General features: G+C 48.2%; 2 protein-coding genes across 4 annotated transcripts in view; one reads left to right on the forward strand and one right to left on the reverse strand.

Annotated features, from left to right (window-relative positions):
• The window catches only part of MPO (myeloperoxidase), a 17,872-nt gene extending 7,185 nt beyond the window's left edge, over positions 1-10,687 (forward strand). The window contains exons 2-12 of the mRNA XM_011979209.1: positions 87-180; positions 530-705; positions 898-1,021; positions 1,119-1,248; positions 1,348-1,554; positions 2,419-2,737; positions 4,876-5,036; positions 6,877-7,132; positions 7,629-7,799; positions 8,653-8,890; positions 9,681-10,687. Coding sequence (XP_011834599.1) covers positions 87-180; positions 530-705; positions 898-1,021; positions 1,119-1,248; positions 1,348-1,554; positions 2,419-2,737; positions 4,876-5,036; positions 6,877-7,132; positions 7,629-7,799; positions 8,653-8,890; positions 9,681-9,888 — 2,084 coding nt within the window. The 3' untranslated portion in view covers positions 9,889-10,687. The remainder of the gene's footprint in view (positions 1-86; positions 181-529; positions 706-897; positions 1,022-1,118; positions 1,249-1,347; positions 1,555-2,418; positions 2,738-4,875; positions 5,037-6,876; positions 7,133-7,628; positions 7,800-8,652; positions 8,891-9,680) is intronic.
• Positions 10,688-12,021: 1,334 nt separating this feature from the next.
• LPO (lactoperoxidase) overlaps positions 12,022-23,461 on the reverse strand; it is a 36,860-nt gene continuing 25,420 nt past the window's right edge. For all 3 annotated transcript variants that reach the window (XM_011979212.1, XM_011979211.1, XM_011979210.1), the window contains 4 exons: positions 15,581-15,833; positions 14,220-14,393; positions 12,948-13,185; positions 12,022-12,747 (listed from right to left, as the gene is read on the reverse strand). In XM_011979212.1, the coding sequence (XP_011834602.1) occupies positions 12,540-12,747; positions 12,948-13,185; positions 14,220-14,393; positions 15,581-15,833 (873 nt within the window). In that variant the 3' untranslated portion in view covers positions 12,022-12,539. The remainder of the gene's footprint in view (positions 12,748-12,947; positions 13,186-14,219; positions 14,394-15,580; positions 15,834-23,461) is intronic.

Below are 23,461 nucleotides of genomic sequence, written 5' to 3' on the forward strand. Positions count from 1 at the left end.
CTTTTCTCAGAGCAGGCCTTCTTAGCTCTGGGGCCTGATAGGGGGTTGGGGCCCATTCCTGACTTTGTGATCCCTGCTCTGGGCAGCTGTCCTGGGGGAGGTGGATACCTCGTTGGTGCTGAACTGTATGGAGGAGGCCAAGCAGCTGGTGGACAAGGCCTACAAGGAGCGGCGGGAAAGGTGGGGCACGAGGCACTGCCCAGCTCTGGGCAAGGCTGTCCCAGGCCTTGCAGAGAAGGAGCAGGCAGCAGGGAACTTGATGGTGGGAGAGGGAGATTACGGGGACCCATGTGGACTCCCTTTCTGTATGTCTGTCCCTGTGTCTCTGGATGGGAGAAAAGCTTAAACGCCATCCTTCCCAAAGCCTTGCCTGTCTGGACACCCAGGTCCATATCCTTTTTATAAAAGGAAGCCTTCCTCCCACCCGTGGGCCCGTCTGCATGGTCCTGCATGTCTGCCCTTGGGCTGGGGCTCTGCTGGGTGGGTCTGCACCCCTTCTCCGGCCCTCACCCCTCCTTTCTCTAAGCAGCATCAAGCAGCGGCTTCGCAGTGGCTCAGCTAGCCCCATGGAACTCCTATCCTACTTCAAGCAGCCCGTGGCAGCCACCAGGACGGCGGTGAGGGCTGCTGACTACCTGCACGTGGCTCTAGACCTGCTGGAGAGGAAACTGAGGTCCCTGTGGCGAAGGTCATTCAACGTCACTGGTACTATTGCCCATCCCACCCCAGGCCCCTGCTCCACTAGTGACTCCTCCTAGGGACCACAGCCGTCTCCCAGTGATCCCCTCAACTTCGTCCTCCAGGGAGTCTCAGGGGTCTCCAGGGCTCCTCAGCCTCAGGTTGCCTGGGATAGGAAGTGAGGCGACTCAGCTTCCCCATTGCTCTTTCCCTCGGCAGATGTGCTGACGCCGGCCCAGCTGAATTTGTTGTCCAAGTCAAGCGGCTGCGCCTACCAGAACGTGGGGGTGACTTGCCCGGAGCAGGACAAATACCGCACCATCACCGGGATGTGCAACAACAGGTGCGGCTGGCAGGGGGTGGCTGCAGGACCCGGGCTCAGAGAGGCGTCCCGGATGCCTCAGGCCTCCGGGTGTCAGCGCCCTGTCATCCCCTTGCAGACGCAGCCCCACGCTGGGGGCCTCCAACCGTGAGTTTGTGCGCTGGCTGCCGGCGGAGTATGAGGACGGCTTCTCGCTTCCCTACGGCTGGACGCCCGGGGTCAAGCGCAACGGCTTCCCGGTGGCTCTGGTGAGCGCGGGGGGAGGGGGAGCGGGGGCAGATGAGATGGGGCGAGGCCCAGCCACGCGGTGCATGGACCCAGGCGCCAGCTGACTCCGTGTCCCGTAGGCTCGCGCTGTCTCCAACGCGATCGTGCGCTTCCCCACGGATCAGCTGACCCCGGACCAGGAGCGCTCACTCATGTTCATGCAATGGGGCCAGCTGTTGGACCACGACCTCGACTTCACCCCTGAGCCGGCCGCCCGGGCCTCCTTCCTCACTGGCGTCAACTGTGAGACCAGCTGCGTGCAGCAGCCGCCCTGCTTCCCACTCAAGGTGGCCCTGCTTCCCGCCCACTGCCTGGGTGGGGAGAGGGGAGATTGTTTCTGGAAGGCGCCATCTCCTTTCTGTGCCCAGGTTTCCTTTCCCAGCCGCTGAGGAAGGCTGGCCCTGCCTCCCCTGTGTGCAGAAGCACTGGCTGCTCAGCTGTGACCTGTCTCCTTCCTGTGCCTGGGCTCAGCCAGCTGGCAGCCAGGGCCGTCCATTTGCTCACTGCCTCTCGCAGGCCAGGGGAGAGACGGTTGTTCCTCCCTGGCTGACAGGAGTCCTGTTGGTGGAATCACTGGCTTTTTGTTAGGTTGGGAGAGGGTTCTGGGAGGAGGACCTTCCCAGTGCCCCCCAAGCCTCCATGCTCAGTCCTGTTTCCTCCCCACAGAGGGGGCAGCCCCAACCCCCATCACAAAGAAGGAGAGAGTCTGGGGGTCTGGTGGGTGCCGTGGGATAGGGCTGGGAGTGGGCAAGGTAGTCGAGGCACTGCTGGGTACGGAAGGAGGAGGAGAGAAAGGAGAGAGTGCCTGAGAGAGGGAGAGAAACGGACAGGAGAATGTCAGGGCCAGAGGGAGAGCAGGCACAGCAGAGAGAAGGGGAGAGAGAGAGGCGAAGCTTTAGTGAGGAAGGGTCGGAGGCCTGGCGGTGCCCAGACCCAGGGGCTGCCCAGGTTCCCAGTTCAGTGTTCTGCTCATTAACCCTGCAGCTCAGAGGCTGCTGCTGGTGGCGCCCTGGGCAGCGATCCCGTTCGGGCCTCCAGAGGCCTCTGCAGCTTGAGGGTACCAGAGGTCCTGAGGGCAGGGGAAGAGCCACTTCTGCCTGGGCACCTTCCCTGCCCTCGGTGAGCCAGTCTGGCCTCTCTCTGTGCCTCAGATCCCGCCCAACGACCCCCGCATCAAGAACCAAGCCGACTGCATCCCATTCTTCCGCTCCTGCCCGGCCTGCCCCAACAACAACATCACCATCCGCAACCAGATCAACGCGCTCACCTCCTTCGTGGACGCCAGCATGGTGTACGGCAGCGAGGAGCCCCTGGCCAGGAACCTGCGCAACACGTCCAACCAGCTGGGGCTGCTGGCCGTCAACCAGCGCTTCCAAGACAACGGCCGGGCCCTGCTGCCCTTTGACAAGCTGCACGATGACCCCTGTCTCCTTACCAACCGCTCAGCGGGCATCCCCTGCTTCCTGGCAGGTCAGCGTTGGGGTGGGGACCAGGGGTGGCATAGGAGGTGCTCCCTGTTGGAGCCACAGTGAGTCTGTTTGTGAGCAGCTAGTGGGTTTGTTCTTAGAGAGACTGTCCTCACCGGCCATTACTATCAACTTCGTGATATTAATCCAGTTGCCTTGGTTACAAGTCAGATGGAGCCAGAAAAGCAGAAAAGCAAACAACCTCTCCAACCCTAAGATGGAGACCCAGGGATGGACGAGGAGCCTCTGTCCATCAGTCCGTTGCTTTCTCTGTCCCTCTTTACCCTTCTGGACTCTGGAAGAGAGGACAGTTGAGTCCCTCAGGAGCGGGGAACTAAAGGACAGAGAGGGCTGTGGTGCCCTTGCCCTCTAGAGCAACACTATCCAATGTGGTAGCCACTAGCTGCATGTGGCTATTTTAATTTTAGCTATTTTAAGTTAAATAAACCCCGTTTCTCAGCGGTGCTAGCCACATTTCAAATGCTCAATTGCCTTACAGTTTAGTGGCTCCCCCTAATGGGTGGCACAGATGTAAAATATTTTCATCATCTCAGAAGGTTGAGTTGGACCACACTGCTCCAAAATATCCCCTCCTGCGCATCTTAATTGCCCATAATAAGAGACGATGGGATTTTAAATGTAAACAATTGGCAGTTTTGGAGACATGATTGGGGCAGTGATGGCAGCCACGATCAGACATTTTCCAGCGTTTTTTTTTTTTTTTTTTTTTTCCCCCTAAGACGGAGTCTCACTCTGTCACCCAGGCTGGAGTACGGTGGCACAATCTTGGCTCACTGCAACCTCTGCCTCCTGGGTTCAAGCGATTCTTCTGCCTCAGCCTCCTAAGTAGCTGAGACTACAGGCGCCTGCCACCATGCTTGGCTAATTTTTTGTATTTTTAGTAGAGACGGGGGTTTTACCATGTTAGCCAGGCTGGTCTCAAACTCCTGACCTTGCGATCCACCCGCCTTGGCTTCCCAAAGTGCTGGGATTACAGGAGGGAGCCATTGCGCCCGGCCATTTTCCAGCATTTTTAAATGTAAGCCCAATAGTGGACCTCAGGCCCTTTCCTCTGGCCTCCCTCTGCCTCCTCCTAATGGTTCCTGCTGGTCTCTCCCTGGCTGGGACCCTGGGAGGAGGATCCAGGTCGGACTTTCTACAAGAGAGGCTGACCTCTTCTGGGCTAGTTAGGCAAGGGCAGCCCTCCTTAGCCAGACTCAGCTGCCCCCAGCCTGGCTTTGATGAGCCTCATGTCCCAAGCCTGGGTCATTTTGACCTCTAGCTGCCCATGGATGGAGATGCTGCTCTCAGAGAATTTCCTTTCCACCAGCTTCTAGAGTTGACAAGGACTGACGCTAGTGTCCTGACCCCAGCCCTCTGGGCCCTGCAGAGAAGAGTTGTGGGAAGACTAGGGGAACCAAGGGGGATCTGCTTAGTTTTCTTGAACAGTCTCAGGTGTGGACGCCACACATCTCATGTCCTAGCCCCCTCCCCTGGAGCAGGCTGCACCATTGGCATGTAGTAAAGGGCAGGGCTGACAATTCTGTTGAAATGGTAGTGGCTTTCTGGAGTCCTGTGTTGAGAAGGATTCTGAGGCGGCATCCAATATTAGCAGGAAAGAGTGCTGTGATCATTAGCTGCATCAGACATGGGCGTGGACGTAGGCTGTGCTGAAAGGCATGCTTCTTCCCAGACACTCCTTGGAATCAAGAGAATCAATGAACCAAGCAGTGTTCATAAGTCTCATACTTTGTACCAGGCACTGTGTTAAGTCCCATGTATCCATATGTGTGCTAGGAGGGAGGGTAAAATATAAAAAGGCACAAGCCTTAGTCCTGTGCTCAAGGAGCTCCCTGTCTCAGGTACAGGAAAGTGGCACATCATGTGTTGGAAGTGATGCCTATTGAATGAACATCCCCAACCAGCAGTGCCCCTGAGCTGAGGCAGAAGCTATTATTGTGGACTGGGGCATCAGGGCAGGCCTCCTAGAGGAGTGTAAATTGGGGATGGTGTGAAAAGATGGATGGGGAGGAGGGTTGAGTAGGAGGCATTTCAGGCCTTGGCTGGGGAGGGGGTTTCAGTGGAGCAAATCTTTTCTGGGATGGAGGACTTAGGAGTGACAGTGGCTTTTGCCTCCCTAAGGGGACACCCGTTCCAGTGAGATGCCTGAGCTCACCTCCATGCACACCCTCTTACTTCGGGAGCACAACCGGCTGGCCACAGAACTCAAGCGCCTGAACCCTAGGTGGGATGGGGAGAGGCTCTACCAGGAGGCCCGGAAGATTGTGGGGGCCATGGTCCAGGTAGGCTGTCTTGAGCACCGGGCACACGGGATCCAGATGTGCCCCTGCAACATCCTAGCTGTGTGACCTTGGGCAAGTTCCTAGCCCTCCTGAGCCTTGCCTTCTTCATCCATGAGGCTATAAGGATTATAATACATATATGAAAACACCTTTCAGATAGTAAGTGCTTGACAAAGGCTTCTTCCCTTCCCTCTCCTTCGCAGGTTTGCTCCCTGCAGTCTTCTTTCCTGTGGGTCTGTTGTTGGTGTTGGGAGGGTTGAATGTTTGACTTAGTGCCTGAGTAGCTGTTCAGTAAATTCTTCTTCCTTCTATCTCACTGTCGCTCTTAGCTCCTTTACCCACTCACATCTTTCTAAAATTAAAAAAATTATAGGGCCAGGCGCGGTGGCTCATGCCTGCAATCCCAGCACTTTGGGAGGCCAAGGCAGGTGGATCACGAGGTCAAGAGATCGAGACCATCCTGGCTAACACGGTGAAACCCGGTCTCTACTAAAAATACAAAAAATTAGCCGGGCGTGGTGGCGGGTGCTTGTAGTTCCAGCTACTTGGGAGGCTGAGGCAGGAGAATGGCATGAACCCGGGAGGCAGAGCTTGCAGTGAGCTGAGATGGTGCCACTGCACTCCAGCCTGGGCAACAGAGAGAAACTCTGTCTCAAAAAAATAAATAAATAAATAAAATTTAAAAATTATTGTTATTATTTTATTTTTATTTTTTGATACAGGGTCTTACCCTGTTGCCCAGGTTGGAGTGCAGTGGTGTGATCTTGGCTCACTGCAATCTCCACCTGTCAGGCTCAAGCCATTCTCCCATCTCAGCTTCCTGAGTAGCTGGGATTTCAGGCACGCGCCACCATGCCCGGCTAATTTTTGTATTTTTTGTAGAGACGGGATTTTGACATGTTACCCAGGGTGGTCTCAAACTCCTAGGCTCAACTGATCCGCCCTCTTCGACCTCCCAAAGTGCTGGGATTACAGGCATGAGTCACTGTGTCCGGCCCACTCACCTCTTCTTTTTGGCTCTGTCATAATCCATCCAACGTCCTTAGCCTCATTTACTCCTGGGGCAATGTTCCCGGTTCTGTCTCTCAACATCTGGTGCTTCATTGCCCCCACCCTCTCCCTCAGAGGCAGATGCAGACACACACACACACACACACACACACTCCTAGATTCTGGAGGAGAGAGTTTCCGGTGCTAAGGGTGAGTTTTTGATTTGCACTAAGAACTCAAGTGAAATTCATTTACACTCCAAAAGAACTTCTAGAAGCTAGAATGTAGAGTGAGACTGTTCCATGTCTTCACTTTTCACGGGGAAAATCATGCCAGATGGTCCTTCATTCCTTCCTGCCTCCCTGCTTTCCACAAACCTAAACTGAGCCTTACTGTGGGCAGGCACTTGGTGGGCACTGTGAAGAATTTCAACAACTTCAATTTCCCTTGCTCTCAAGGACTTTATAAGATAGTTGCAGAAATGACAGATTAATAACGTGCAGACAAGGAAGTTATCACAATGACAAAAAAAGTGATTTGCTATTTAGTCCTCTAAGGCAGAGGGCAATATAATTATCCTTAATGTACATTTGAGGAACTCAGACTCAGAGAGGTTAATGACTGGTCCAAGGTCACCCAGCTAGCAAGCAGTAGAACTCTATTTATGCCTCTCAGTGCCACTCTGTTAGGCCCAGTTCCAGTATTGTGGGAGGTTATTCCCTGACCGTAGAGGGATGGGAGGGATTCCCCAAGCCAAGAGCAGGCAGAGACTCTGGCCCTCCTGTGCTGCCAGGCGGCATTTGCAGTGGAGGAGTGGGTAGAGAGGCCATTCCAAATGACTTGTCTTTAGATCATCACTTACCGGGACTACCTACCCCTGGTGTTGGGGCCAGCGGCCATGAGGAAGTACCTGCCCAGGTACCGTTCCTACAATGACTCAGTGGACCCACGCATCGCCAACGTCTTCACCAATGCCTTCCGCTACGGCCACACTCTCATCCAACCCTTCATGTTCCGCCTGGACAATCGGTACCAGCCCATGGAACCCAACTCCCGTGTCCCCCTCAGCAGGGTCTTTTTTGCCTCCTGGAGAGTAGTGCTGGAAGGTAAGCGGGACCTAGGCCAGGAGCGAGTGGGCTGGCAGCTAAAGGTGGGGTGGAGGTCACCTTGGCTCTAGGGAGCTAGAGGGGGGAGCAATCTGCTTTCCTCCCATCTTGGAGATCTGGTCTGACTCTCCAGCCTCAGTTCCCCTGACTCTGCTTCGATATCTGATAATAAAGAGTGGGGGTGGGGATGGCTGTCAGAGGTAACTGGCTACTTCATATGTGTTGTGGCTTGCTGTGACCCAGGATGCCAGGGCCTGGGAGCATCGCAATCTTGCAAGTCTGAATGGCATAATCTCCTGAGACCTATATGCCCCTGGATCATGTAGTGACCAGTGAGGACCTGCTCACTGGAGCCACCTTGGTACCAGGCACTGCATGTGCCCAGCCCTCTTCCCGAATACTCCTGACCTTACCTGGACTTGTCCCTCACTCCAATCTGAGCTCTGATACGGATCCAGATACTTCCTTCCCCTGAGCTGGCTCCTCTGGTCCCCAGGTGGCATTGACCCCATCCTCCGGGGCCTCATGGCCACCCCTGCCAAGCTGAATCGTCAGAACCAAATTGTAGTGGATGAGATCCGGGAGCGATTGTTTGAGCAGGTCATGAGGATTGGACTGGACCTGCCTGCTTTGAACATGCAGCGCAGCAGGGACCACGGCCTCCCAGGTGAGGGGCTGCAAGAGTCTCCCCTGACACTCTCCTCCCCTGAGCTGCCTCCTAGGTAACCTATCACTCCTCTTCCCACTCTAGGGCCCCTGCCCTCTCCAGAGCATATTAGAGGCACTTTGCTCTCAGGAAGTAGTCTGAGACTCGGCCCCTGCCTTTCCCTGGACCCATCTGACCAATTTCCAGCTCCTCTCAGCCTCCTTTGCATGCTGTAATTCTCATCTGAGGGGCATCATCATCAATGATAACCCACAGTCTGAAAATCTGTCTCTGTCATCATTTCATTTTGCTTCATTGTACGTTAACTCTGGGGGAAGAGATTATTGTTGCCTTCATTTTACTGATGAGGCAACTGAGGCTTGATGAGATTCAGAAGCTGGACAGGTTCTTTAGTCAAGTCAGTGGCAAAGCTGACATTTGAAGCCAGATTAGCCTAACCCCAAAGCCTGTGCCTATGTTATGGGGTAGCCCATGTGGCTGAGGCTCCTAGACACACTTCACCTCTCATGGGTCAGAGATAGACACGTTGTGCTGCTCTGGAGGGGGACAAGGAGATGTCCCTATTCTTGGACCAGCAGGAACTGTGGCAATTTAGGGTTTGCCTCATGGTAGGCGGGCAAGAGAAAGACAGAGATGATCCCAGAGAGGCCCAGTTGTGCTCCTTGGTCTGAGCCAAAGGTTCAGGGTTCCCTGATGTGAGGTCCTTCCCTCCCTCTATGACCTTGGTTGTGTTGGGAAGGTGGGTTTTCTGGGCTGCTGGCAGATATGTGAAACTTCCCGGCTGTCTCCAACGACCTCCTCACCTTGAGGCAGAGGGACCTGCCCACAGCCACCTGTCCCCTCCCCTACGCAGGGTATAATGCCTGGAGGCGCTTCTGTGGGCTCCCGCAGCCCAACACGGTGGGCGAGCTGGGCACGGTGCTGAGGAACCTGGAATTGGCGAGGAAGCTGATGGAGCAGTATGGCACGCCCGACAACATCGACATCTGGATGGGCGGCGTGTCTGAGCCCCTGGAGCGCAATGGCCGCGTGGGCCCACTCCTCGCCTGCATCATCGGCATCCAGTTCAGGAAGCTCCGGGATGGTGATCGGTGAGGAGGGGCAGGCGGCGTGGGCCGCTGGGTGGCTGTGGGCCTATCCCTGACTCTCTCGGAGCCCAAATTTCCTCCCGTCAGGTGAAGGACTGGAGGAGTCAGTGATTTTCCAGTGTGTTCCAGGAATCCTCCAGATGCCCTGGAGTGCCTCTAATGTGCCCTGAACCTGTTGGGGGTGCAGCAAGGAGAGACCTGGACCCCTGGTTGTAAAGGGAGGAAGATAGAAAAATGCCACCCTTAGCTACTTATTCCCGTGGGTTTCACTGTGCAACCACGGGCGTGTCAGCCACCAGTGGGCAGTCCCCTCCCAGCTTTCCCACAGCTCCCCTTAGTGTCATTTCGTCGTGGTCCTGACATCTTCATGTCTAGTTCTTGCTTAGCCTGTATTGCACTTTTGGGAAAATTAGAAAAAGGTGCCCCTCTCTGGGTGGACGAATTATAAACCACCCCCAAGATTCTCTCTCACTCCTATGGATGCAACTCCTGGCCAGGGCACAGGGCTTCAGGAGTGTGTGTGGGCCCCGGTCCCCCTCCAGCGTGGTGCCCTGGAGGCCGCCGGGCTAGGGATAAGGGACAGGCCACTGGGCAGCTGTGCTTTACTCTGCACAATGAGTGGAACATCACTTGTGTGAAAGCCCCTGGACTGCCCAAGGGCCTGGGGCCTTCCTGTGCTGCCAGGTGGCATTTGGTGTGACCTTGTTATATCCAGGGAGCAGCACAAGCCCACCGATGCCCTGCCAGCCCAGAATATCCTCAGGCACAGTGTCCATGGGTGTTCCCCATGCAGGTTTTGGTGGGAGAACGAGGGTGTGTTCAGCATGCAACAGCGACAGGCCCTGGCCCAGATCTCCTTGCCCCGGATCATCTGCGACAACACGGGCATCACCACCGTGTCTAAGAACAACATCTTCATGTCCAACTCGTATCCCCGGGACTTTGTCAACTGCAGTACACTTCCTGCATTGAACCTGGCTTCCTGGAGGGAAGCCTCCTAGAGGCTAGGTAAGGGGGTGCAGCAGTGAGGGGTATATCTGGGCTGGCCGATTGGAACCACGGAGATCTCCTTGCGCTAGGTGAGCCCAGCCCTGTTCTGGGTGCAGCTGAGAAAATGAATGACTAGACATTCATTTGTGTGCTCATGTATCTGCAAAGTATATAAATTGGCATTTCATGTGCGTGTGTTGTCTGAACATGGGGAGTGTTTCATGGGTTATGTGTATGTGCCATTTATGTGAGTGTGTGTTTGTGCCGATGAGAATACTGAGTATGTGGAAGGCAGCAGAACGGACTGGTGAGGCGCACAGCTCAGGAATTAGACTGCCTGGGTTCCAATCCTGGCTCTGTGGCTTGCTAGCTATGTGAACTTGAGCAAATTACCCTCATTAAACAAGAGTTTTCTTCCTTGTAAATTACATGTCATGGTTTCTTGGAGGGCCCACTTTTATCCTCTTGTTCTTCATTTATTGAGCACCTACTACATGCAAGGCACTGTACTGGGCATGAGAAACATATAGAGGCAAGAAAGAGATACCAAGATGCCATCTGTGTCTCGGTTAGCAGAGCTGGACCAGTGGTGCCCTGGAGGGATGAGCCAGCTGCAGCTGGGCTCTGTGGTTGACTTATGGGCCCAGCCAGCCAGGCTCAGGCCATGGCTCCCCTTTTTCTTCCGCACCCTGATTTCTTGCTTATTCACTGGAGTCCTCCTGAAGAGGAACTGGGCCTGTTGTACTTTCTGTACCATTTATTTGCTCCCAATGTTTATAGTAATAAAGGCACCACTGATGGGGACCTCCACTCTGTCCATGTCTGAGGAGGAACTGGCGCTTTTGCAGAGACTTACTCTGGGCTCTGAACTTGAACCAGTGTGGTCTGTGCTCAGGGCCCTGTGTTTCTGAACTGAGGGTGAGGGTATCGGGGAGTTTTCCTTTGAGATCTGTATGTGGAGGGCAGTCATCTCTTGGAAACATGGAGGGCAGGGCACATGGTGCAGATCCTCCTCCCTCACCTCCGCCCCTGCCACCCTGCAGGGAACTGTGGTCACCAAACCCTCATGTTTGTTAATTGTTCTAGCAAACGTTTGCTATGTGTTCACTCTGTGTCAGGCCCGTGCCAGGGGCTAGGAAGTGGAGGGGACAAAATGCTGTGTGGTAGGAGAGAAAGTGCAGGGACCTGGTGAGGAGGCAGGCCCTTTCCCGACGAGAGGGGCCTCTGCATCCTGCATCCCGGCAGCCTGGCACAGGGGTTCAGAGGCCCTCAAGACAGTGGACTCCTTCTCACTCATGGTGCACATGGCCCCTGGAGCAGTGAGAGCAGATGGCTGGGCCCAGAGAATAGGGCCAGCACTGAGGGAGGGGAAGGAGTGTATTTCCCTAGTAGTCTTGCCTGGAGCTTGAACCCTGCATCTGACTGGAGGACTCCCTCCCTCTCCCCTTCCTTCTCAAGTGTGGGGAGGGGCCGGAAGTGGTGTAAGATGGTGGAGTCTAATGTACTCATGGGGCCCTTGGTAACGTTAGGACCTCACCATGGTAAGCAGCAGCATAAATACTGCTTGTCCTCATTTCCACGATGACGAGAGGGCTGCTCAGAGGGGTGAAGCAACTCGTCTGAGGCCTTGAAGAAGTGGGGGGCAGTGCCAGGCTGCAGTCGAGGTCATCTGGCTCCTGGGCTCTTCCCAGAGGATGACTGGGTGTCTCCCACTCCCACCCCACCAGTCAGGGGATCTGGAGGCCCTGATTGGGCTAATCTTTCCCAGGGGGTCATTTTAAAAGAAGAACATATGAATATGTATTGGGCAGAAGCTCAAGGAATGTTCTGGAAGTGCTCCTTCAGAGACATCACAGGATCCAAGGATCACTCTAGAAGAGAGTATTTCTCAGAAGGGCCACTGGAAGTGATATTAGCTTCAGCTGTGGGGGACCCAGGCTTGGTTTTCCTTTCTGTTTTATCCCTTGGCACTGCCACCTACCATCCCCCCCACGCCCTCTCTCTTGCTACTCCACAGCCAGTGCTTCTTTTCCCCAGGAGCCCCCTGCCCCTCCCCTTTCTTTGAGAGCTCTTAGAAATCCCACCAAACCATCCCCTCTCACCCCAAGACCCATGCACACGCCATCTCAGTGGTAAGACATGTATGGCCTATAAACATCTAGTTACTTATTTGACAGTGATTCCAAAGTCCACTTTGCATCTTTAGTCAGTCATCAGATGTTTTTGAGCACTTCTAATGTGCTGTGCACCGTGCTAGGTGCCACGGGGAACCCTTGGAGGCAGGCTGACATCCTGGACTAGGGAGCTTACAATCTAGGTGAGAGGACAGGAGGAAAGATAAAGGTCAAGGGCCAAGACTTGTGGAGGGAAGAGGACAGGTAACATCCAGCAAGCTGGAGCAGAAGCGCACCTCAGAGGGGCTAAGTCTTGACAGAAAGGAGAAGCCACAGGAGCCGAGTGTAAGAGCTGGGAGGGCTGAGGCAGCCACCCTGGGGTCTGAGCAAGCTGTTCACCCGGGGGTGTAGAGAAGCCCAGCTGCAAAGAAGGGCTGGGACTTGGGTGTGGAGCTCTAAGGGACCAGGTCATTGAACTTGCTTGAAATGGCCGTGTGGACCACAGGAAACTTTCCTGTGCAGCGCAGGCGGTATTGGAGCCCAGGCCCCTAATTCTTCACTGAGGCCCAGGGTGACAGGTCCAGCTTGTCAATGGCTGAGCAATCCACGAAGTCATAGGGGTAGCTGTTGGCCCGGAATGGGTCCCGTGGGACCTTGGTGATGCGGGTGTTGTCACAGACAAGGCGTGAGAAGGACATTTTCCGTAGAGAGTCCTTCTGCTCCTTCGTGAAGACCCCAGGGTTTTCCCACCAGAACCTGCAGAGACAGAAGTAGAGTCGCTCCACAGTCTGGCCGCTGGCCCCTCCCCACCCTGTCACATGGGAAGGAAAGGGTCACAGGAACCATGAAAAGCCCTACTCACGCTGAGATCTGGAATCAGTGCTCATGCAGGACATTGGGATACCCCTCTTGGAGAAGGGACCTGCCCTTCCCTCCCTGGCTGAGGACGCACTTGCCTGTCTCCATCGCGGATCTGCTGGAACTGCTTGCCCAAGAGGCAGGCCAGGAGAGGCCCCACCCGACCCCTTTCCATCAGCGGCTCAGCAATGGCCCCTATCCAGATGTCGATGTTGTCAGGGGTCCCGTAGAGACCCAGTAACTTCTTGGCCAGCATCTTGTTCTTCAGCACTGTGTTCAACTCCTCTAGTGTCTGCGGCTGTGAGAGGTCGCAGAAGGCTCTCCAGGAATTGTACCCTAGGGTGGAGAGGCTGAGGCTGTCTCATCCCAGGGACTTCCTGTTCACAGCCCCCTTTGGAGCCGTGTCCACTCCAGCTCTATCAGCCCTGGAAAGTCTGGTCTTACAGCCTTTGGGATGGGGAAGGAGGCAATCCATTGTTTTTTATTTGCACTTCAATCTTGAGGGGGCTAGTTGGTTAAGTCCTATGTAACCACTAAGTAATCATGAAAGCTATGTGGTACTTACTATGAGTCCAGGCACTATTCTAAGCACTGTGCAAATATGTAACTGAAGAACAGAAATGTTAACTAATTTGCCCAAAGTCCTGTAACTAGTAAATGGCATAGGTGGGATTTGAACTCAGGCAGTCTGGTTCTTAATTAAATTGCCTTTCATGGGGACAAAAGAAAGGTCCAACAGTCACTGGTTTCTCTCTACTGTTTTCTTAATGTTTTCAGGGCTTTTAAATTGTTTTTAAAGTTAGTTGGTGATCTCTTTTTCATTTAAGGAATGCCAAGATAGTACCAGATATATGCTCTTTTCTCTGCATTAGGGGAAATGGAAGATTCTGCTTCATAGAGGAACAAAGTGGGTTTTAGAAATGGCCTGGGGCTGGACATGGTGGCTTGCACCTGTAATTCCAGTGCTTTGGGAGGCCAAGGTGGGAGATTGTTTGAGGCCAGGAGTTCGAGACCAGCCTGGGCAACATAGCAAGACTATGTCTATATTTAAAAAAAAAAAAAAAAAAGCTGGGCAGGTGGCACACCTGTAGTCCCACCTACTTGGTAGTCTTAAGCAGGAGGATTACTTGAAGCTAGGAGTTTGAGGCTGCTGTGAGCTATGATCGCACCACTGTACTCTAGCCTGGGCAACAGAGCAAGACCCTGTCTAAAAAAAAAAAAAAAAAAACCAAACAAAAAAAACTGGCCTGACTTTTGTTTCAGAATTGATCTGATGATCAGATCCTCAGGGTTATAGAACAGAGTCTCCAGGAGCCCTAGACAGTTAGCTAAAATTTCCTCGGTGCAGGCCAGACTTCAGACCCACTCACCAGGTTGCCCATGGTCCCGGCAACGCTGTGTGTTGATGGCAGCCAGGTCAAAGCCATGGATCCTGTGAGTTGGCTGGAAAAGCTTGTTGCGCAGCTCTCCAGTCATCATTTTATTCTGTTTCATCAGCTTGGATTTCTTGGCCAGCAGGCCCCGCACCAGAGGATCAATTCCACCTGTCAAGGGAGACCCAGAAGCCATGCTTAGGATGGGGGTAGGGTGGGAACATCATCCATGGCTTGCCTCTGCCTCCACCAGACATTTTCTCTTGGTTGAATGTGGGTCAGCTGGACATCCCAGGCTGGAAGGAGGGAGAGAAGAGCACAGTGCAGCCTGAAGGGTATGCTCAGGGAGACAGGGGCATCCAGATTGTCTGCTCTGGGGGTGGGCAGAAAGGGGCATTCATGGGATGATGGCATGACTATAAACATTGAGATATTTTTTGGCCATGCATGGTGGCTCATGCCTGCAATCCCAACACTTTGGGAGGCCAAGGTGGGAAGATTGCTTGAGCCCAGGAGTTTGGGATCAGCCTGGACAACATGGCAAAACCCTGTCTCTAAAAAGAAGGCAAAAAAATTGGCTGGGTATGAAGGTGTGTGACTTGTAGTCCCAGCTACAAGGGAGGCTGAGGGAGGAGGATCACATGAGCCCAGGAGTTCAAGGCTGCAGTGAGCCGAGATTGTGCCATTGCACTCCAGCCTGGATGACAGAATGAGACCCTGTCTCAAAAAAAAAAAAAAAAGAAAAAAAAAGATATTTTTAAAGCTCTAGTTCATGGAGTCAGCTTTTTCTTCCATATGTTCTGCTGAGGAACATTGCATAATGGGAAAAGGCTGCATAAATCTCAAGGAAATGGCCTTGACTTGTTAGGCTTTAAGCAAAGTTAATTTCAACACAACATAGCCTAGGGATAAAGGAAAGTTGGGTCCAACCTCTGGCACCTCTATGAAGTAAAAAACTCTAGAGGAGATAAAAGAGCAATGTATTTACCAAATCCATGAACTCTTTCTGTAGGAGTCAGAGAAGCCTACGGCAGGGGAAGGAAGTAGGGAAATCCCAGTCACCTTGGAAGCCAAGAGGAAAGAAAGAATAACTAATACTTATTGATCACCTCCTGTGTGTCAGGAACCATTGTAGGGTGCTCCACATGTATATCTCATTTAATGTTTTGGATAGCCTCGTGAGATGGGTGCTATTATTGTCCCCATTTTATAAACGAGGAAACTGAGGCTCAGTGAGGTGAATTCACTCGCCCAAGGTCATGTAAAAGTGCTTGGAATCTGACTTCCAAGAGAAGTTTCCCTACAATAAACTGCATAGTGGGAGACCAAGGTGACAGCGCTTCCCTGAAAGGGCATACCATCTTTGACCATCCTCCAAGTGTTGAAGAAGAGGGTGTGGAGGGGGAGTTCTGGTTCTGGCCCCCATGGCTGATAATTCTCATCCAGGCGGAACACAGAAGAGGGGACCTCCAAGTGGCCAAAGCGGAAGGCGAAGGTGAAGACATTGGAAATTCTGGGATCCACAGATTCACTGTAGCCTTGATATGGGGGTATCCACTTCTGCATGTGGTCACCTAGCAAAATGGGTAGGTAGTCCCTAAAGGTGATAATCTGGAGGGAGAATAAAATCAAGAGGAAAGGGTGTAAGAAGGCTGAAACCTCTGCAGAGGGAGGCTGTGAAAGAGCTGCAGCCAGGAGTGATGAGCTGTTGAAAATCAAGGATGGCAAATGGATAGCATATGTGCCCAGTTCCCATTCCTATGACCATAGTAGACATTGCTAATCAATCATGACATTTTTTCTGTTGATCTCTTACGATTTGTCTCAACATAGGCTCTACTAATCAGTCATTCAAATTTGGCATATGAAACGTACTCTCTTTGTCATCTTTGCGCTAAGTTTATGACCTTGACGCTAAAGTGACAGTCTTTGTGTGTCACTTTAATGTAACAATGTCAGGGCAAAAGGAATGATAAACCACAGGAATGATTCAGGGGCAACTGAGGAAAGTTCATCCAGTCTCCAATTCTGAAAGAAATACAGCAGAATGGAAAGACTGGTTTCTGGTTTTCTTTTACATAAAAACACAATGAACTAACACAAACAAAAAATCTTCAGAAAAGAAAAATGCCTCCACATAACCTAATAATTATATTAATTTTTATTCTTGTGGTCTTTGCCTATATGTTACTCACTTTTACATAGTTACAATCCTACAGAATGCATACCTGTGCCTTCTGCTTTTTCACTTCACGTTTTCCACATTTCTGTCTAGCTTTCACAGTGAAGCCCTGTGTCTCTTTGCTCTTAACCCAGTGCCATAAGGAGCTCAGGTGCAGTGGTTCCTGTTCCCCTAGAAGGTTGCTCAGCAACAGCAGGCAGTCAGGGAAGTACTTTCCTGCCTTGCAGACAGCACCAGCAGGGATTGAGTGGGAAGCCCCCAAACACCAAAAGAGTGAAGTAGACCAGAATAGCATTGCAAGGCTCAGGAAACTAAGGTTTGGTGGACCTAAAGCCCACAAAAGCAGTCCAGAACCTACATGCTAAATCTAAACAGGGTAACTATGTGCTAAAATAGAAGTGCTTTTTTCTTTTTTTTTTTTTTTTGACAGGGTCTCACTTTGTCACCCAGGCTGGAATGCAGTGGTGCCATCTCGGCTTACTGTAGCCTTGACCTCCCAGGTTTAAGTGATCTTGCCTCAGCACCCCCAACTAGCTGAGACCACAGCTGCATGCCACCAAGCCCTGCTAATTTTTGTATTTTTAGTAGAGACGGGATTTCACCATGTTAGCCAAGCTGGTCTTGAACTCCCGACCTCAGGTGATCCACCCGCCTGGGCCTCCCAAAGTGCTGGAATGACAGGTGTGAGCCACTGTGACTGGCCTAAAATAGAAAATTTAAATAGGATCAAGGGTCTCCTAATACAGTAACCAAAATATCTAAGATACAAATGAAAATCACCCGTAATACCAAGAACCAGAAATGCCACGTTTTGAGTAAAAAGGACAATCAACTGATGCCAAGGCTGACATGAATCACATGCTATAATTATCTAATAAAAAATTTAAAGGCAGCCATTATAAAAATGCTTCAATAATCAATTACAGATTCTCCTGAAACAAATACAATATCACAGCAAAGAAATAGAAATTATAAAAAAGAAACAAATCAAAATTACAGAACTGAAAATACACTAACTGAAATTTTTAAAAAGCTTGAATAGACTCAGTAACAGAGTGGGAATGACAGAGGATAGAATTGGAGACAGATCAACAGAATTTACTCAATCTGAACAACAGAAAGAAAATAGACTTTAAAAATTGCTCAAACAAACCAGAGCCTCCGGGTTCTGTGAGACTGTAACAAAAGATCTGGCAATGGAGTCAATGGAGTCTCAGAAATAGAGGAGAAAGGGGGTGAAACTGAAAAAGCATTTGAATAAATAATGCCTGAAAATTTCTCAAAATTGGTGAGAGGCACACATTTACAGATTCAAGAAGATGAATGAATCCCAAACAGGATAAACATAGTGAAATTCACTCCAAGGCATATAATTAAATTTCTGAAAACTAAACATAAAGTATTAAAATAGTCAAAGAGAAATGACACAGTACCTATAAAGAAACACCAATTCAAATAATGGTAAACGGCTGGGCACAGTGGCTTACACCTGCAATCCCAGCACTTTGGGAGGCCGAGTTGGGTGGATCACCTGAGGTCAGGAGTTTGAGACCAGCCTTGCCAACATGGCAAAATCCTGTCTCTACTAAAAATACAAAAAGAATTATCCAGGTGTGGTGGTGCGCATCTGTAATCCCAGCTACGCGGGAGGCTGAGGCAAGAGAATCGCTTGAGCCCAGGAGGCGGAGGTTGCAGTGAGCTGAGATGTCACCACTGCACTCCAGCCTGGGTGACAGAGCGAGACTTCGTCTCAAAGAAACAAAAACAAAACAAAACAAAACAAAAAAACAAATATCAGTGAAGCTCTCATCTGAAACCATGGAAGCCAGAGGAAGTGGTGCCACATTTTTCATGTGCTGAAAGACAAAATCTGTCAACCCTGAATCCAATAGCTGGTGAAATGATTCTTCAGGAATAAAGAGGAAATAAAGACGTTCTCACACAAAGGAAGACTCAGAGAATTTGCTGCACACAGACCTATCCTTAAACAATGGCTAAAGAAAACTCTCTAAACACGAAGAACGGTAACAGAAGAAGGACAGGACCCTCAGAAAGGAAAGAAGAACAACGTAATGGGTAAAAATAGAAGTAAACATAAATTCTTTTCCACCTCATGATTTTTTTTCATTATATTTTATGGTTGACGCACCATCTGATGTGGTATAAAATGTACGTAGAAGAAATGCTTCAGACAACTATATTTCAAAAGTGGGGAAGGTGAAGGGACCAAATGGAAGTAAGTTTTCTACATGTCACTTGAAATGATAAGGCACTGACACCAATAGGTTGATACGTCGTAAATCCATATCTCTATCTCTATCTCTATCTTTATTTCTATATCTGTCTACGTATCTATCCTGAGAACAACCACTAAGAAAATTATACAAAGCAATATGTGATCAACTGGACCTTTAAAAAATGTTCAATTAACCCACAGGAAGGCAAGAGAAGCAATATTAGAGGAACAAGAAACAGAAGGAACAAACAGAAAACAAATAACAAAATGAGAGATATGGGAAATTTAATACCTAACATGTTAATAATTACTTTAAAGATAATTTAAAAGTAATGATTACTAAAGGTCAGAGATTGGCAGAGTATATTTCTTTTCCTTTATTTTAAGTGATCCAACCATATGCTGTCTAAAAGAAACTCACTTCAAACATAATGATATAGGTAGGTTGAAATTGACGGAATAAGAAAGATCATGGAGACATCAATTTTTAAAAGCAGGGGTGACTATATTAATATCAGATAAAATTGACTTCAGAGGACAAAAGTGGAAATTACATAATGAGAAAAGGATCTATCCATCAAGAAGATGAAGCAATCCTAAATGATACGGATCAAACAACAGAGCTTTAAAGCTTTAAAATACATGAAGCAAAACCTGACAGGACTGGAAGAAGAACTAGGCAAATTCTCATTTATAGCGAGGAATTTCAACACCTGACTCTTAGTAAATGGGAGAATTACTAGACAGAAAATTAGCTGGAGTACAGAACTGAATAGCACCATCAACCAACAGATCCAATTGACATTTACAGAACATTGCATTCAACAACAGCAAGATACACATTATTTTTAAGAACTCATAGAATAGTGAACAAGATAGTCCACAGCAGGGTCTTATAAAATAAATCTTAACAAATTTAAAATAATTGAAATCATACAGAGTATAGTTTCTGATCATGATGGAATCAAACTAGAAATCAATAACAGGAAGGCAACAGGAAAATCTACAAACACTTGGAAATTAAATAACACACTTCTAAATTATACATAGGTTAAAGATGAAGTCTGAAAGGAAATTTAAAAAATACATACGAATGAAAATGAAAACACAATATATCAAAATTTGTGGGAGGCAGTCAATTCAGTGCTAAGAGGGAACGTTATAGCACTAAATACATTAGAAAATAGAAAAGATTGCAAATCAGTCATCTAAGCTTTTTCTTCAAGAAACTCAAAAAAGAAGAGCAAAATAAATCCAAAGCAAGCAGAATAGTCTAAAGGATAAAAATCATACAATCCTATCAATTGATGCAGAAAAACCATTTGATAAAGTTCAACATCTATTCATGATAAAAACTCTCAGTACACTAGGAATGGAGCAGAACTTCCTCAATCTCATAAAGGGCAACTACAAAACATTTATAACTAATATTATACTTAATGGTGAAAGATTGAATACTTTCTCGATTGGGAAGACAAGGATGCCTGCTTTCTTACTATGTGCATTTAATATATTATTGGAAGTTTGAGCCACTAGGAAGTTCTAGGAATTGACACATAATAAGGCAAGAAAAAGGAAGAAAAATCATACAGATTAGAAAATAAGAAATACAACTGTCTTCATTGGCATATTACATGATTACCTGTGTAGAAAATGCAAGCAATCTCTAGCAGAATGCCTAGAACTAATTGAGTTTAGCAAGGTCACAGGATACAAAATCAACACATAAAAAAAAATTATATTTTCATACACTGATAAAATAAGTAGAAACTGCAATAAAGCTGTAATACCATTTATAATTCCTCCAAAGAAAATGAAATACTAGACCGGGTGCGGTGGCTCACGCCTGTAATCCCAGCACTTGGGGAGGCTGAGGTGGGCGGATCATGAGGTCGAGATTGAGACCATCCTGGCCTCAGAGATGGTGAAACCCCATCTCTACTAAAAATACAGAAATTAGCTGGGCTTGGTGACAGGCGCCTGTAATCCCAGCTACTCAGGAGACTGAAGCAGGAGAATCATTTGATCCTGGGAGGTTGCAGTGAGCCGAGATCGCGTCACTGCACTCCAGCCTGGTGACAGAGCGAGATTCCGTCTCAAAACAAAACAAAACGAAAATGAAATGCTGAGGTATAAATCTAACAAAACATGTACAGAATCTGTGTGATAAAACTACAAAATATTGATTAAAGAAATAAAAAAATCTAAAGATTGGGGAGACATACTGAGTTTATGGATTGGAAAACTCAACATTGTAAAGATGTCAACTCTCCCTAAATTTATATATAGTTTTAATGCAATTCCTATCAAAATTTCAGTAAGGTTTTTTGGTAGACATACACAAACTTACTTAATAATATGTATGGAAAGGGAAAGATCCTAGAATATCCAAAACAATTTTGAAAAAGAAGAATAAAGTGTTTTAAGGCTTACTGTATAGCTACAGTAATTGAGCACTGTGGTATTGGAAGAGGAACAGACATACGTGCAAACCAGTGGAAGAGAATAGACAACCCAGAAATAGATCCATGTAAATATGCCCAAATAATTTTTGCCAAAGAAACAAAAGCAACTCAATGGAGAAACAATAGCCTTTCAATAAGTGGTGCTGGAGCAATCTGACATCCATAGGCCAGAAAAAATAAAAAAAACATCTTGACCTAAACCTCACACTTTATGCAAAAAATTTACCCAAAATGGATCATAGACTTAAATGTAAAACATAAAACTATAAAACTTCTAGAAGGAAAAAGCAGGAGAAAGTCTTTGGGACCTAGGACTAGGAGAAAAGTCCTGAGACTTGACACCACATGCACAATCCAGGAAAGGAAAATTTGGTTAAAAGGACTTCATTAAAATTAAAAGGTTTTGCTCTACAAAAGACCTTCTTAAGAGGATGAAACAAAAAGCCCACCAAATTATAGACTGGGAGAAAATCTCTGCAAATCACATATCTGACAAAGGACTTGTGTCTAGAATACATAAAGAACTCTCAAAACTCAACATTACAATTCAAATAGTCCAATTTGAAAATAGCCAAAATATATGAACAAGCATTTTATTGAAGAGGATACAGAAGTGGCAAATGAGCACAGGAAAAAATGTTCAACATTACTAGCCATTAGAGAAATGCAAATTAAAACAATGAGCTATTACTACACACCTATCAGAAAGGATAAAACAAAAAATGGTGATGACACCACCAGGATGCTAAGAAATTGGATCATGCATACATTGCTGATAGGAATGTAAAATGGTACAGCCACTCTAAAAAATGGTTTGGCAGTTCCTTTTAAAATTAAAAGTAGAAGACTCAGAGTAGCCAAAGCTATGCTAAGCAAAAAGAACAAAACTGGAGGAATCACATTACCTGACTTCAAGTTATACTACAGAGCTATAGTAACCAAAACAGCATGGTACTGGCATAGAAACAGACACAGAGACCAATGTAACAGAATAGAGAACCCAGAAACAAATCCACACACCTATGGTGAACTCACTTTCAACAAAGATGCCAAGAACATACACTGGGGAAAAGACAGCCTTTTCAATAAATGGTCCTGGGAAAACTGGATATTCACATGTGGGAGAATAAAACTAGATCCCTATCTTTTACCCATATATAAAAATCAAATCAAAATGGATTAAAGACAAATCTAAGACCTCAAACTGTGAAACTACTACAAGAAAACATTGGGGAAAGTCTCCAGGACATTGGCCTAGGCAAAAATTTCTTGAGCACTATTCCACAAGCATAGGCCACCAAAGCAAAAATGGACAAATGGGATCACACCAAGTTAAAAAGCTGCTGCACAACAAAGGATACAATCAACAAAGTGAAGAGACAACCCACGGAATGGGAGAAAATATTGATATTTGCAAACTACCCTTCTGACAAGGGATTAATAACCAGAATATATAAGAAGCTCAAACAACTCTATAGGAAAAAAAATCTAATAATCCAATCAAAAGATAGGCAAAAGATTTGAATAGACATTTCTCAAAAGAAGACATACAAATGGCAAACAGGCATATGAAAAGGTGCTCAACATCACTGATCATCAGAGAAATGCAAATCAAAACTACAATGAGATATTATGTCACCCCAGTTAAAATAACTTATATAAAGAAGACAGGCAATAACAAATGCTGGCAAGAATGTGGAGAACAGGGAATCCTTGTACACTGTTGGCAGGAATGTAAATTAGTACAACCACTATGGAGAACAGTTTGGAGATTCCTCAGAAAACTAAAAATTGAGCTGCCATATGATCCAGCAATCTCACTACTGGGTGTATACCCAAAAGAAATAAAATCAGCATATCAAAGCGATATCCGCACTCTTATGTTTGTTACAGCACTATTTACAATAGCTAAGATTTGAAAGCAACTCATGTCCATCAACAGATGGATAGATAAAGAAAATATGATACATATACACAATAGTGTACTATTCAGCCATAAAAAGAATAAAATCTAGTCAATTGCAACAACATGGATGGAAGTGAAAATCATTATGTTACGTGAAATATGCCAGGCACAGAAAGACAAATATGGCATGTTCTCACTTATTTGTGGGATTTAAATATCAAAACAATTAAACTCATGGACATAGAAAGTAGAAAGATGGTTACCAGAGGCCGGCAAGGGTAGTGAGGGGCTGTGGGGGGTGGAGGTGGAAATGATTAGTGGGTACCAAAAAATAGAATGATGGCTGGGCGCTGTGGCTCATGCCTGTAATCCCAGCACTTTGGGAGGCCGAGGTGGGTGGATCACTTGAGGTCAGGAGTTCGAGACCAGCCTGGCCAACATGGTGAAACC

Source organism: Mandrillus leucophaeus, unplaced genomic scaffold, assembly GCF_000951045.1.
Source record: "Mandrillus leucophaeus isolate KB7577 unplaced genomic scaffold, Mleu.le_1.0 Scaffold20, whole genome shotgun sequence".
NCBI classification, from domain to species: Eukaryota; Metazoa; Chordata; class Mammalia; order Primates; family Cercopithecidae; genus Mandrillus; species Mandrillus leucophaeus.